Source organism: Gossypium hirsutum, chromosome D11 (assembly GCF_007990345.1).
Source record: "Gossypium hirsutum isolate 1008001.06 chromosome D11, Gossypium_hirsutum_v2.1, whole genome shotgun sequence".
NCBI lineage: Eukaryota > Viridiplantae > Streptophyta > Magnoliopsida > Malvales > Malvaceae > Gossypium > Gossypium hirsutum.
The window spans coordinates 24,105,327-24,119,849 of NC_053447.1; the positions used below are offsets into that span (position 1 = coordinate 24,105,327).

The 14,523-nt window shown below is 35.0% G+C and overlaps 1 protein-coding gene across 1 annotated transcript; it reads right to left on the reverse strand.

Moving 5' to 3' along the window:
- Positions 1-1,461: 1,461 nt before the first annotated feature.
- LOC107913137 (L-ascorbate oxidase homolog) lies at positions 1,462-5,031 on the reverse strand. The gene is made up of 9 exons (XM_016841606.2): positions 4,567-5,031; positions 4,314-4,462; positions 4,097-4,206; positions 3,455-3,725; positions 3,254-3,350; positions 2,747-3,092; positions 2,268-2,633; positions 2,103-2,181; positions 1,462-1,822 (listed from the first exon to the last, which is right to left on the reverse strand). Exons 2-9 carry the CDS (start codon positions 4,458-4,460, stop codon positions 1,619-1,621), a joined length of 1,620 nt encoding a protein of 539 aa, XP_016697095.1. The 5' UTR covers positions 4,461-4,462; positions 4,567-5,031; the 3' UTR covers positions 1,462-1,618.
- Positions 5,032-14,523: the final 9,492 nt, after the last annotated feature.

Consider the following 14,523-nt stretch of genomic DNA (forward strand, 5'->3'; position numbering starts at 1 on the left):
ATTGGACTTTTTGAATTGTCATTCTCGTTAAGACTCTTGACAGACCGTTAAACTTATGTTGAGTGGATTTTAAGTGCCACATGTCGAAAATCTATTGGTCCATGTCATTTTTCCGAAATAAAATAAATTTTATTTTATTAATATTTTTAAAATTAAAAAAAAATCATACTGTTGAATTTATTAATATATTTGGTGTTTCCCATGCATGTAATTTTTAAATCAATCTAATATTTTTATCATATCCATCTAAAATTTTGTTTAGATTAATATCTATTTAACAGTTGAAAGTTTTATTTACATAAAACGAAAAGTGAGAAAATTTTAATCTATGCCAATCGTAGTATGCATAATCAATATAAATAGAGTATGACATATAACGGTTGAATTGCTAAAATATTAATCATGTAAAAAGTTACGGAAGGTGTAGTTTTACATCGGTATAAGTAGATCTCTCCCCTTTTATTAATGTAATATTTTATATTATTTTGGATAGTTTTGAGTGAAAGATAAATATCATAATTTAAATATCTCGTTTTTACAAAAAAACAATTTATATCTAAATTTAATAAAATAAAATCGACTTAATATTTTCTAAATTAAGTGATAAAACTTATCTTTTTTTAATATTTATTTTTAAAAATTCTATATTAAGTAAAAATTAAAATGATTATCAAATGTATTTAAAATATTAAATGATGAAAATTATTTTCAATGATTTATATGAAAATTTTATTACGAAAAAACTGCTAAATTTATATAACATTTTTTTAGTGTATAAAAGCTATATAAAAAATCAACTGAGTTGCATTTTTATCAGAATGGAAGGATGTGAGTTCAAGGGTGATAAAGTACATTTATTTTCCTATTTGATGATGGAAAGAGATTATAAATAACTCTAGTAATTGTATAGAAGATGAAAATATATTAGAAATAACTGTGAATATTTGGTAAGTTGATTTATATATATGTTAGGAATCGACCCGGTTAACTAACAAACAAGTAAAAATAGCGAAAGAAATTAAGAAATTGAACACACAAATTTAACGTGAAAAATCCCTCCAAAGAGGATAAAAAACCATGAGTAAAGATAATTTTACTATAATGACAAAAGAACGAAGAGTACAAAAGATAGAGATAAAAACTAAACCCAAAAATAAATAACCCTCAAAACGTGAATACAAAATTCTCTAAATGTATAATGAGTTCTAATCTCTAATAGGTTAAATTCATAGGTCAAATAATAATAAAATAATCTAAACTAATCAGAGTTTAATTGAAACAAATAAACAGAGTTTAACTGAAAAAATATTTCTCAAATTTAACTAAAATAGGAGTCATACTCAATAAAATAATATATATAAAATTGCACACCTAATACTTAAAAGAAAATGATTAATTTTACAAAACCTCATAATTTTAACTGTTTGCAGAACACGAATTGAAGAGTAATAAAGTAATAACTATCAGAATAGATAATTTTAGTCTATTGCTTTCTAAGATATACAAATGAATAAAGGCCAAACATTTCAATCCAATTTCTTTCTCTCAATCTATTTTATCAGCAGTCAAACTCTGATGACTGGTAACAGACAATAGCCACTAGGGGCATACCGGCTGGCTAAGGATGGCGCCCAACTACTTTACCGCAGAGTAAGACATTAGAAGGAATGTCGTATTCGTTAGCAAGACTCCGAACAGGATTCCAGACTCTCAGATAAAATTGTTGCCCCAGATATTGCCTTTCCCATGATGCAGACCTCATGTTCCACATACCCTGGTTGTCCAGGGACACCAATATGGCTGTCCATGAATTTGGATACACCTGCCGAAACGAAAGCATCAGTAGCAGGAAAAGTTTGTTTATGGAGATGGCCTAAATAGGTATTATCTTCGAATTGTTCTTAACATGCTAAAATGCCAATTGCAATTATGGTCAATAAGTTACAAGAGGAAAAGGACATTGGTTTGATCAAAAGTTGTATGGCATTTCTAATGTGGGTAAAATTTGAAACATTTGTTACATAATACAGAAATTTAATAGGCATAAACTGCAAGCAATGCTCAATAAAAACAGTTGTTTTCGGTTCTTGAGGTGGCATTACCTGAGTTGTGTGTCTCGTAAGAGCATCAACTAGATTGTAGGTTCTTCTTTTCTTTGGACTCCACTGTCCTGAGCCAAAACTGTATGTATTGTAGTATTAGAAATGGTAAGAACATATTCAGCAAGAGAAATGAAATAGAACAACTAACATGGCACTGTGACTCACCCAACAACCCAAAAATCATAACCGTCAAGATGCCAAGATTGCATGGCGTTTTCGTTGTTCTGAAAGACAACTTCCAGAAAATCATGGAGATTAGTTGGCATAACGGAGGTAGCAACAGTTGCGGCAACACCTGAAGGAACGCCTTGAACGGCGTTCATGCTAAAAACTCCCGGAATATTAAAGTAATCAGCGAGCTTCAGAGGGGTATCCGCATTAACATAGGAGACACCATTCACTGCATACCGCAGCTTTCCATTTATATAAGATGCTGAGTTGGCCAAGACAATCGTCTTGGTTGGTGTAATCTTCCCATAATGGAATGAACCCTGAGGATTAGGCCTCGCTGCATTAGATGTCAAATTCCACCTTCAAGGAAATGAAGAAAAGAATAATCAGATAAGATCATTTTTTATCCAAGTTCAAGAATGAAGTGTTGCATCAAACACAAGAAGCCAATACGATCTTCCGTCAACTAGTACCTATATGTTCTTGCCTGCTGCATTGACCAATGATATTTGTAAGCAGGCGCAGCTGGTAGCGGTCCAGAAACTGCGGTTTGCGAGTTTGAATAGTGCAACACCGCAGTTGCAGTGAGAACAGTCCTTGTAAATCTTGTGGATGCAACAATGTAGTAGTCCTTTGGTGGTTGATTTAAGGTTACTAAGACAGTCACGGATTGTCCCACATGCACATCAAGAGAGTCATATAAGTTCTGAATTACATGAGAGCCTTCGACCTCAACCAACTTCATCGAATGGCCCTGAATCCTGAAGTTCAGTGAGGTGGACAATCCAACATTTGAGATTCTGAACATGTAAGTTTTGCCTGAAACACCACAAATAAAACTTATTCAGTAAAGGCATGATTCCCTTTTGGAAAATGTAAGAGGAATCTTCATTTAATCGTATTGAATAAATTAATCTAAATGCAATGAATTATAAGCAATTAAACGTGATAGGAAATAGGAATACTAAGTTATGGATGACCTTGTTCTCCAGTAAAGGTGGTTTTAGTCTGCCCATTTATAAGGACTCCATGGGGAAAGGGAAGAGATTTTCCGGAGTCCAAAGTTTGCTGCAGTGCCTGTAAAAAACAAAACAATTATATTATGAGTGAAGTATATATGGCAGGGAAAAACTTGGTGCATGGCCAGAAAATCTTAACAAAAGAGAAGTGTGAAAACTAACCTTGTGGCTGGTCTTGTACCAGTCACCAATAAGTAAAGTGAAATCTCCATCAGGATTTGCATAAGGAATTGGGATCACACTTCTATGGTATATATTGAGTGCTCCAAATCCTCCAGCAGCTCTATGCATTAGAGTTGATGGGAAATATGTGTAGGACCCAATCTGATCCTTGGCTTGGAACTTGTAGGTATAGTTTGAGTTTGGAGGGATAGGGCAATTGGTTCCCAACACTCCATCCTGCCATGAGTTCTTCCTTTGCTTTACGCCATTCCTGTTGTGATCAGACCAATCCCCCATTTATCATTGAAAAAATGGCATGATTCTATATAGCATAATCAGGTGAACACAGGAAAACAACGGAAAAGTCAGGGTTTAAAGTTGCAAAAAGAATCAAGTCATTTTTAAGCGGCCATCAAACGTTACTGCAGAAAAACACAGACGTTTCCTGGTCTGGAAGTTTCATCTTTCATTGTTATGTTCAACAAAATTGAGATGAAGTTAAAATTTACAGGGAAGAAGAAGACAAGTCACAATTTTAGAGATATCCATTGATAATTTCTTAGTTGAGGTTGTGAACAACAGCAAGAATGAAAGTATATAAATCAGACGAGCCAATGTGAGATAAGGATATGAGAGACCCACCATGTCAACAAGAAAGGCTGATCAAGCTTGTTAATGAGATTCAAGATAATGTTGTTATTAGTCACCACATCAAGTTTTGGCCCAGGAAACTGATTATTGATAAGGATGACCTTGCAAAAAATACACACAACTTTTTAGAACCCCAAAATCAGATCCACATCAATAGCCTTTACTTTCAACATTCCAAAAAAAAAACAGATTCCCTATAAATATATACCTGCTGGGGAGCTCCAAGAATAGAACGAGTGCCATAAGTGACAGTCCAAGTGTAATACAAGTATGGATCTTCAGCATTCACCAGGGAAACAGCCAAAACAGCCAAAACTCCAATAATCAAATGAAGCTTCATCACTGGTTTTCCCATATCTGAACGTCACTCATAAATAAACCATTGGTTAGTCACTAAAACCAACTACAGAACTTGATAGAATTGTGATACCAGAGCATCTTTGACTAAAAGAGTAACTTACCTGTTTCTGGACTCCCTGGAAAGGAAAGGAAAGCTATTTTGAGGACACAATCTAAACAAAGAAGTACGTAGTTTTTATAAGAACCGGGGCAGGAAAAAGCTACACTAGGTAGTGGTCCATTCTTTTTTATTAATTTATAGAACTAATAAAAAAGAAAAAGGAATTTCTTGTTAGTTGATGAGGTAAAGGCTGTCGCGGTTAACTAATATTCGGCGCATTCCACGCGTTTTCCGCGTTATGATAATTGCTTCCACCTAAAGCTTATAATCCACTCATTCACTCTTTCCTTCACTAGAATATATTTATATATTGCCTCCTGCTATCCCGCCATTGATTAGAGCTTTTTCTTGGTTGCTTCCTTTTCTTTTCACCCTTAAATTAAAATGGAATTGGATGAAGAAAGGGGTTCGGACGTCTATCACTGCCCCTTTTGTTCTCCATTTTTTGAAAATTGAGAGCTTTGTTTTCACACAACTTTGTTTCCATTAGCACAGCATTTATATTAGAAAATGAAAGAAAAAGGAAGAGCCAAAATCTATTGAAACCCGGCATCTCTACTAAAACTGTAAAAATAAAATGTGGCATTGGATTATAATCAATTTATTAGACAGTCGAGTTTTGTAGTTTTTTTTTTTTTTTAAGTTTTTATGACAGTTTCACATGCATACATACAGAAAGCAAGTGGTCCTCATTCTCACCACTCCTATCATAAATGTTGTAGCTTTGGGTTGGATCCGAGAGGGACAGTCTATAAATCCCTTTGTTTATCATATAGTTGGGCAGCCAATAATATCCAATTTGGCAATTACCATGAATATATATATATGATGGAGAAAGTTGGGGGAAATGGAATCCATGCTTCTAGCAAGTCAAATGAAAGCCTGATTTGTCTCTTTGCACTTTATTCTTTTAGGTTTTGCTGGGTTTCTTCAACTTAGCTGGAACCTTAATTTCAACATATTACTTTAATTTAATAATCAAAATACTATATTTCTTTTCCTGTGGGAGATGTCAATTCAAATGATAAGCCTAAGTCAACTAATTCTATACTTACCTAATTCTACATTATTATTGATTTATCGATAATGTGATAAAAAAGAGGGATAATTATTTAAGATGTTATCTGTGAAATTTAGAAGTGTGGAATAATTTTCTTAAAATAATATAAGCAAAAATGTTCATAAATTTTATAATTTTGAAACGCAATGCACCAATAAACTTCTCAAATTACTAGAAAGAAATGGAAATCAGTTATGTACATTCGAGGAAATGAAATTAAAGTCGGTGAATCAAAATTGTTTAGTCTTGTAAGTTGTAATTATAACTGTTGACTATATGCAAGCAGGGGAGGGCCTACTGGACTGAATGTGAATAAGGAGTTGTCACGTGAGGTGTTGGCAAATGGATTTGATGAACATTTGACCCCACCGCCACCGCAACCGCCTGGCCACAGCCACCGGTGGTGGGATGAGGTGGGACTTGGGGAGGGAACCACACAGATTTCCACTGACACATCGATTCGCTCAATCATCAAAAACATAGAAACCCTTCCATTTACCGTAAAATTGAAGCAAACTATATGAAAGATGATGACATTTGGCTTCCCCAAATCCGAGATTTACCACTAGTTATTTTATACTTAAATGCCTAACCTTTAAAATAAACTTACTTTATCAAGATTTATCGAAATCTTATTTATTCATTTAGGTGGATAAATTTCATTCATACAAATTGAAATTAGGGTAAAAAATTTCTCAAGTCAAATGATACGGTTGGAATTTGAAGAAGAAAAATAATCAAAGAGAAGAAGGAAGAAGAGAGCGCGAGAGAAGTGAGGAAGAAAGAGTGAGAAAACAGATTTCCAATTTTATAACTACTTTCGTGGCTAAATAGAAAAATAACGGTTCGAATACAGCCAGTAACTAAACAGCTTGATACGCACCGTTTCATGAAACGGTTCCTTAGTTTCAAACGCCCCGTTTTGGACAATACTCATTCCACCCTACCTAAACGCACAGTATTATTAAAATTAACTAAAACGCAATGTTTACAACTAAATAAAAGATTAACTGAAATAAACAGATATTCAAATGATGTGACTGTTGTTTGACTTTCTCATTTATTCCACAACAATTGCTCCCTTCTCGAACTAGATCCTTGTCCTTAAGGATCAAAAGTTTGATATTGTTGTTGAAGTTCCTATAAGTTCTTAGCAGCATGATCAGCTTTTCTCACCATTCTTCTATCAAGGATTCTTAACAGTTCCTTGTTGAGAGCTTCATCAGTACCCACTAGAGGCAACAGAGGTGAATTAAAGGCCTTACCAATGTGTTTCTTAAGTTGGGACACGCGAAAAGTGGGATGAATGCAAGATCCTGCTGGCAAAGCTAGCTTGTATGCAACCGGTCCAACCTTAGCCTCCACCACGAAGGGTCCAAAGTACTTGGGAGAAAGCTTTTGGTTTCTCATCTTCCTTATAGTGGTGTTGTCTATATAGTTGTAGTTTCAGATACACCAAGTCACCAACATCAAATTCACGATCAAATCTCTTCCTGTCAGCTGGTTGTTTCATTCTTTCTTGGGCTCTTTTTAGATGAAACTGGAGGAGTTTCCTAATTTCTTCTCGATTCTGAAGACTATGATCAACTGAAGCCACAGGAGAGGAGCCAGCTAAATAAGGTAAATAGAGTGGAGGACTTTGACCATAGAGTGCCTCATAGGGAGTTGTTTGTATTGCTAAATGATAGGTGGTGTTATACCACCATTCTACCAAAGGTAACCATAACAACTATTCTCCTGGACACTCACCAGTCATACAACTCAAATACCCCTCTAAAAATTTGTTTAAGACTTTAGTTTGGCCATCTATTTGGGGATGGTAAGCCGTGGATAAGTGCAATCGAGTACCAAGCTGCTTGAATAGTTCCTGCCAAAAATTGTTCACAAAAATTGTCTCGATTAGAAACAATTGATTATGGAATACCATGTCACTTGTAAATCTACACCAAATATTCTTGAGCTACAATTAGTACGATGAAGAGATGAGAAAGGGACAAGAAGTGACCATATTAGGTCAGTCTGTCCACTACTACCAATATGGTATTTTTCCTTTTTGAGTTGGATAAGCCTTCTACAAAGTCCAACTGATGGCTGCCCAAGCTCGAGTAGGAATTGGGAGTGGTTGTAGAAGTCACGGGGAGGCTGAAAGATCAGCTTTGCACTTCTAAAAATTAGGGCATTCTCAAACCCATTGCCTTACATCTTTAGAAAGTCCCTTCCAATACAGTTGTCCTAACATTCTGTGCCTTGCGGCACGTGCACCCAAGAGTCCTCCCAATAAGCCACTATGAAAATATTCAAACAATTCATTTCTGATACTGGAATTGTTGCCCACAATTGCTTTTTCTTTCTTCATGAGTACTTGACAATCCCAAGTATATTTGGAATGCATTTGAGGTTGTTGTTGAAGTTCTTGACACAATTGTTGCAATTTCGAATTAACCAAATAATACTTTATCACCCTACTACATACATCTAATCAGGAAATACTACATGTGCACTCCAACAACTACCCTTCTTGTTCATGTGGCCTCCTTGACAATGCATCAGTCACCTTATTCTGATTACCCTTCTTATATGTGATGTAGTATTCATAACCTAGCATTTTCATTACCCATTTTTGTTGATAAGGTGTGATTGACAATGCATCAATTCCCTTAATTTGCAATGTACTAAACTTGTCAAAACCTTTTTTGAAATCGACTTTTTATTTTAAAATGAAAACGGAGTCGCCGCCAATCCATTTTATTTAAGTGCGATTGGATCACCTCAAAACTTGATCATTCTAATAAAATCTTAGATTTATTAAAACAATAATTTTCAATCTACAAAATCTGAGAAATGAGTTAGGGAGTCGGTTACATATGTGGAAGGACTAGCACCCCTATAATGCCCAAAATTGGTAACTAATTGATTACTTGATGTCTTAGTGTCGAGAATTGAAAATTCAAAGAAAATTTAAGATACAATCCCCTTCTTGCATGATTTCAAACTAAATTAAATTTTATGGAAAGAGCCTTCTTATTTCGAGTCAATTGAGAAAAGGATCATGTCCTGTGAGTTAGGGCACGATATCTCGAATTCTGGAAAATAAGGATTCACGTTATTTGATTATTACCTAAGTCTTGTATATTTTGAATTTTAAAAGGATGCTCATTTATCTTGGTTCAAGGAGAAAGTCATACCCCGTAAGTTAGAGCACTATTTCTCGAATCCCTAAATAAAAACATTGCCTCAGTTTTAAAAAATTCCTTTTTTATGCATCAGATAAAAATGAATATAACGTTTAATGCAATATGTGATTAATTTATTCAAGTGTTGGTACAAAAATAAACGAATATTTAAACATGTTGCATAATATGGAAATGGCAAAAATAGTATAGAATAGCTTACGTGGTCAAAAAATGATAACAAAATAATAACAAGTGGTAGTTGGAATAATTTTTAGCCGATTAATAATATTATTTAATAATGGCTATAATAGTAAAATAATAAGTGGAACATTAGTAGTAAAATAATAAAAAAAGTATGATAATGTTATGATCATGGTTGTGTAATATTAGTGATGACAAAATAAAATATTAATTAGCAAAAATAATCATTTAACAATAACATCAACATTAAAAAAATATTAATAAATAAAAAACAAAAAAATAAACTAAAATGAGATAATTAAGAAACTTAAGGATAAAAATGCAAGTTATGTAAATTAAAGGATAAAATATAAATAATGAATTAAAATGCTGAAAATTAAATACATAGAAAAAGGCAAGATTAAATGAAAAAAGATTAAATCGAAACCATAATAAAATTTTAGGGGATAAAATAGTAAAAACAGTAAATAAAGAGGTAGAATTAAATAAATGAGGGATTAAATTGAAACTTAAACAGAAATTAAAGAATAAATTGTGAAATAAATAAGAAATGAGGAAATGAAGGACTAAATTGAAAAATATAAGAAAATTTAACGTCTAAATTATGAGAAAATAGAAGATAAATTAAAATAGAATAGAAAAGTTTAAGGACCCAAAGAGAAATTATCCCAACTTCATGTCATTTCCTTAGTTCAAGAGTGGGTCAAAGGACCGATTTACAAGGAAATTAAAATTATGGGGTAAAAATTTTAAAAAAAGGAGTAGGACGAAAATAAAAATGAACAAAAAAGCGGAAGTACCAAAATGGAAATTACCCCCTCCAAGCAAAAACACGCAGATCCTACGGGGTCGGGTCAGATTATTCGGGTCGACTTTGAAACGACGCAGTTTTGGGCGTCTGAAGCCAAGCCCAAAACGACGTCGTTTTGAAGGGGCTATATAAGTTAAAAAAATCATTTTTTGCATCAGTTAAAAAAACACTTCCTTTTTCTTTTTTTTTTCAAACCCTCTCCCTCCCTCCGGCCACAAAGACGGTGGACCTCCGCCGCAGCCACCGGTCATCGGCGGCGATGACCGCCGCCTACGGTGGCCAAAAAATTAAAAAAACTGTCCTTTTAACCCTTTTCACACATAATGTAGATTTGGGGTTCAAATACTCAAAAAATAGTCAAAGTTTTGCCGAAAACATAGAAACCTTTCGATTTTTCCCCTTCTCGACGAGGCCCTCAACGGAGCCCTAAAGGATTCCAAGGCTTCTTGAGTCAGAGGAAGAGGTTCTACAACGGTGTTTGACAGGTAAACACAAAAAAACTAAATATTTTGTTATATATATATTTTCTAGGAAATATAAAAAAGGAATTACCTTTTGTTTCAACTTTTTTTTTGTATTTGATTGCTTTTTTTGTTTGAAAAAAATTACATCTAGTTGTTATGAATTTTATAGCCAAATATATTACATATTATTCATTTTTATTTTATTTTTCATTGTTTCTGCTCTTTTTGTTTTCTGTTCTCTGCTTTATTTTCTTTCTCTTTTGTAGGTATTTGTGGTAAGTGGCCGAGTCAATAGTGGTGGAAAAGGGTGGCCCTTGCCATTTTGGTGAAATGGTGGCAGAGGAGGCAGACCTCGGGGTGTGGGGACTTTAAAAGGCATGCCCACTGATGTGGCAAAGCAAATGAGCGGTGGTGGCTGGAGTTAGAGGTGGCTAAGGTTTCTTACTTAGGTTTTGGGCTTTAGGCTTTTAGGGTTTTTAGGTTAGCAAATTTGGTATTTAAGGTAAATTGGGCTTGTAATTTTGACTTTATTTATTTATTTTTGGTTTTTTTGTTTTTGTTTGGGCCAGACAGATTTGGGCCATTATAGCTACCCCTCTTTGCTCGTTGTCGTGTAACGGAAAGGGAGCAAAGACCTCAAAAGAGAGCCAATTCTGTTTGATCCCGCTGAATCTCGACTTCTCTAGTATTTCTCTTTTTCAAGCAACCAACTCTTTCAGTTCCTTGGTTACTCTACTTTACAATATCTGATTTGCTACAACTTTAAGAAGGTATGATCTAGTATCACGGTTTCATCTTGCTCCATTGCAATTTCAAAGAGATAAGATTTGTTGTAGTAGATTCAATCTGATCCACTGCAACTTTAGGAGTATAGGATTTGTAGCTTCAATCTGCTTCACTACAACTTCAGGGAGATAAGATTCGCTATGGTAGATTCAATTAGACCCACTGCAACTTCAAGGATATGAGATTTGTAGCTTCATCTTGTTTTACTGCAACTTTAGGGAGATAAGATTCGCCATCGCAGTTTCATTCCAACCCACTACAACTTCACGGGTATAGAAATTGTAGCTTTAATCTGATTCACTACAACTTCAAGGATATAGGATTTACAGCTTTATCTTGCTCCACTGTAGCTTTAGGGAGATAAAATTTGTTATGCCAGATTCAATCCGACCCACTGTAACTTTAGGGGTATAAGATTTGTGGTTTCATTGATCTGTTACGCCGTTCTCTAGGGAATAGGACCTGTAGAATCCATTTCATAGGCCTATATTCTATGCCAAGCGATTAGGATGTTATAATCAGAATGAATCAAATGCTCCTAACTAGATGTATATGAATGATATTTGTATGAATACAGAATGACATTTCTTAGAATGATCCCTTTTTAGTGCTTAGGTTGACATTGCTCGTTATTCGTTAAGGTTTTATCACTTATATGTTATCATGCCTTCTTGTTCAGATCTAATATTTTTGACAGGAAACCCGAAGAAGTAATCACAATTTAGACTATTTGTTCCCAGATATTTCTAACCCTTAGATTTGGCTAGTCCTAACTAGTGGTCCTGTTTCAGGTCATTATACTATTTATAAACCTTTCAGAGTAATATACAGAAATCCTTTTACTTAGATATTGTCAGTCAATTAATCGTTATTTCAATGTAAAGAATGCTTGAAAACGGTTGTAACAATGGACAAGATTGAAATTTATTGGGAGTAAAGCTCAAAATGAAAAGATTAATCAAAATAACAAACATTACTAAAATACAAAATGAGTAAGATGAAATTAGGTGGCCCAAATATCGCAGCATGAGCATCTCTGTACAAACTTCTTGAGGATGATTTTGAGCCTAATATGTGTCTAGGAGGTTTAGAGTACTCCATTAATGCTTCAATATGCAAAGTTTCCCCTCATTGTTACTTCTGAGGGGACAAGACTACCACATGCCTCATCTTTGATCAAAATTTGAACCGCCCTTTTTCGAGTTTTCAACTCAAAACCCCTTTTGCTTCAAGGTGCCCTTCACGAGTTTTTACCTTGGCCTCTCCCCCCTTTTTTTAGGTACAGTATTTCTTCACTGAATCCGAATTCACGGGATTGGGCAGGCTTTTTCTATTCATCTTGGTGAGAATCAATGCTCCTCTAGAAAAAACTTTCTTTATCACATAAGGTTCTTCCTAATTTGACATCCATTTTCCTTTGAAGTCTTTTTGTATGGACAGGATCTCTTTCAATATCAGGTTCCCCTCAAGGAATTCTCTAGGGCGAACATTTTTGTCATAAGCTCGCATCATTCGTTTTTGGTACATTTGACCATATGGATAGCTTTTAGCCTCTTCTCTTCGATCAAATCTAACTAATCATATCAAGATTAGATCCATTCTTCTTTATCTAACTTCAACTCTGACAAAACTCGGAGAAAAGGAATCTCGACTTCAGTGGACAAAACTGCCTTTATTTCATAAACCAATGAGAAAGGCGTTGCCCCAATAGAGGTTCTGACAGATGCTCGATAAGCATAGAGGGTAAATGATAACTTCTCATGTCAATCTTTATAAGTTTCTATCATTTTCCCCATGATCTTCTTAATGTTCTTATTGGTTGCTTCCACTACACCATTCATTTTTGGGCGATATAGTGATGAGTTGTGATGTTTAGTCTTAAATTGATTACAAACCTCTGCTATCGTACTGTTGTTCAAATTTAATGCATTGTTAGATATGATCCTTTCTAGTATTCCATACTGACATATGATCTCTTTATTCAAGAATTTGCTGACTGCTAACTTTGTGACATTAGCATAGGAAGCAGCCTGTACCCACTTGGTGAGGTAATCGATGACCACAAAGGTGAATCGATGCCCATTAGAAGCTTTTAGCAAGATCGGCCCAATGACATCCATGTCCCATATAGAGAAAGGTCATGGAGAAGTCATAACATGAAGAGGTGAAGGAGGCACATGAATTTTGTCTCCATAAATTTAGCACTTATGACATATCTTGGCATAACTAATACAATCCCCTTCCAAGATGGACCAATAATATCAGAATCTCATGATTTGTCTGGCCATTATAAAACTATTAACATGTGTTCCGCAAACACCCTCCTAGACTTCTTCCAAAATTTTCTTGGCCTCAATAGCGTTCACACATCTTAGTAGCAACTAATCCTTTCTTCTTTTGTATAGGATCTCTCCATCGAGGACATACTCGTTAGCCAGCCTTCTTAGTGTCATTTTATCATTCTCGGTTGCCTGCTTAGGGTATTCACAGTTCTTTACATAGTACAATATGTCGCCGTACCAAGGGTGATCATCCCTTTCTTCTTCCTCAATGTTATAACAATGGGGCTGGAGCCTCATATATACTCATCTAGATAGGTTTCACATCCTCTTGTTTGTTCACTTTGACCATGGATGCTACGGTAGCTAAGGCGTCGGCCATCTGATTTTCATCTCGCGGAAGGTAGTAGGAGGTGATGTCATCAAACTCCTTAATTAATTCAAGGACTAGCCTTCGATAATCAATCAACTTGAGATCTCTCGTCTCCCATTCACCTTTGAGTTGACAGATCACTAGTGCATAATCCCCATATACCTCTAATACCTTGATCTTGAGTTCTATGGTTGTACGGATACCCATGATACATGCTTCCTATTCTACCATGTTATTTGTGCAATCAAAATCCAGTTTACTAGTAAAAAGGATAATGATCTCTGTCTAAGGATACCGGGACTGCCCCGATTCCGTTACCCATAGCGTTTGAGGCCCAATCAAAATTTAGTTTCCAGGGATATTCTTCTTGAGCACCTTCTTCAGTGGTTGCAACATACATCAGATCCTCATTTGGAAAATCAAAATTTAAAGGGTCGTAATCCTCTAGAGCTCTGCTAGCTAGGAAGTCCGCTATTGCACTCCCCTTTACTGCCTTTTGGTTTTACATAGATTATATCAAATTCAGAGAGTAGAATTTGTCATTGAGCCATTCTTCCATTCAACGTAGTTGACTTCATCCTGTACTTTAAAGGATTCATTTTTGAGGTGAGTTAAGTTGTATGGTACAACATGTATTATCTTAATCTCTGGGTTGTCCAGATTAAGGTGCAACACAACTTCTCAATTGGCGAGTATCTTGTCTCATATTCAGTAAATTTTTTACTAAAGTAATATATCGCTTTTTCTTTCCTCCTTGACTCATCATGTTGGCTACGAACGCATCCCATAGAATTTCTGAATACTGCCAAGT

Excerpts from the sequence above, each read along its gene's own strand:
- LOC107913137 (XM_016841606.2), bottom strand. The coding sequence starts at position 4,460 with ATGGGAAAACCAGTGATGAAGCTTCATTTGATTATTGGAGTTTTGGCT. Across the intron at positions 3,351-3,454 it reads GGTACAAGACCAGCCACAAG|GCACTGCAGCAAACTTTGGA; the intron begins GTTAGTTTTCAC and ends TGTTTTTTACAG. Across the intron at positions 2,182-2,267 it reads TATGATTTTTGGGTTGTTGG|TTTTGGCTCAGGACAGTGGA; the intron begins GTGAGTCACAGT and ends CAATACATACAG.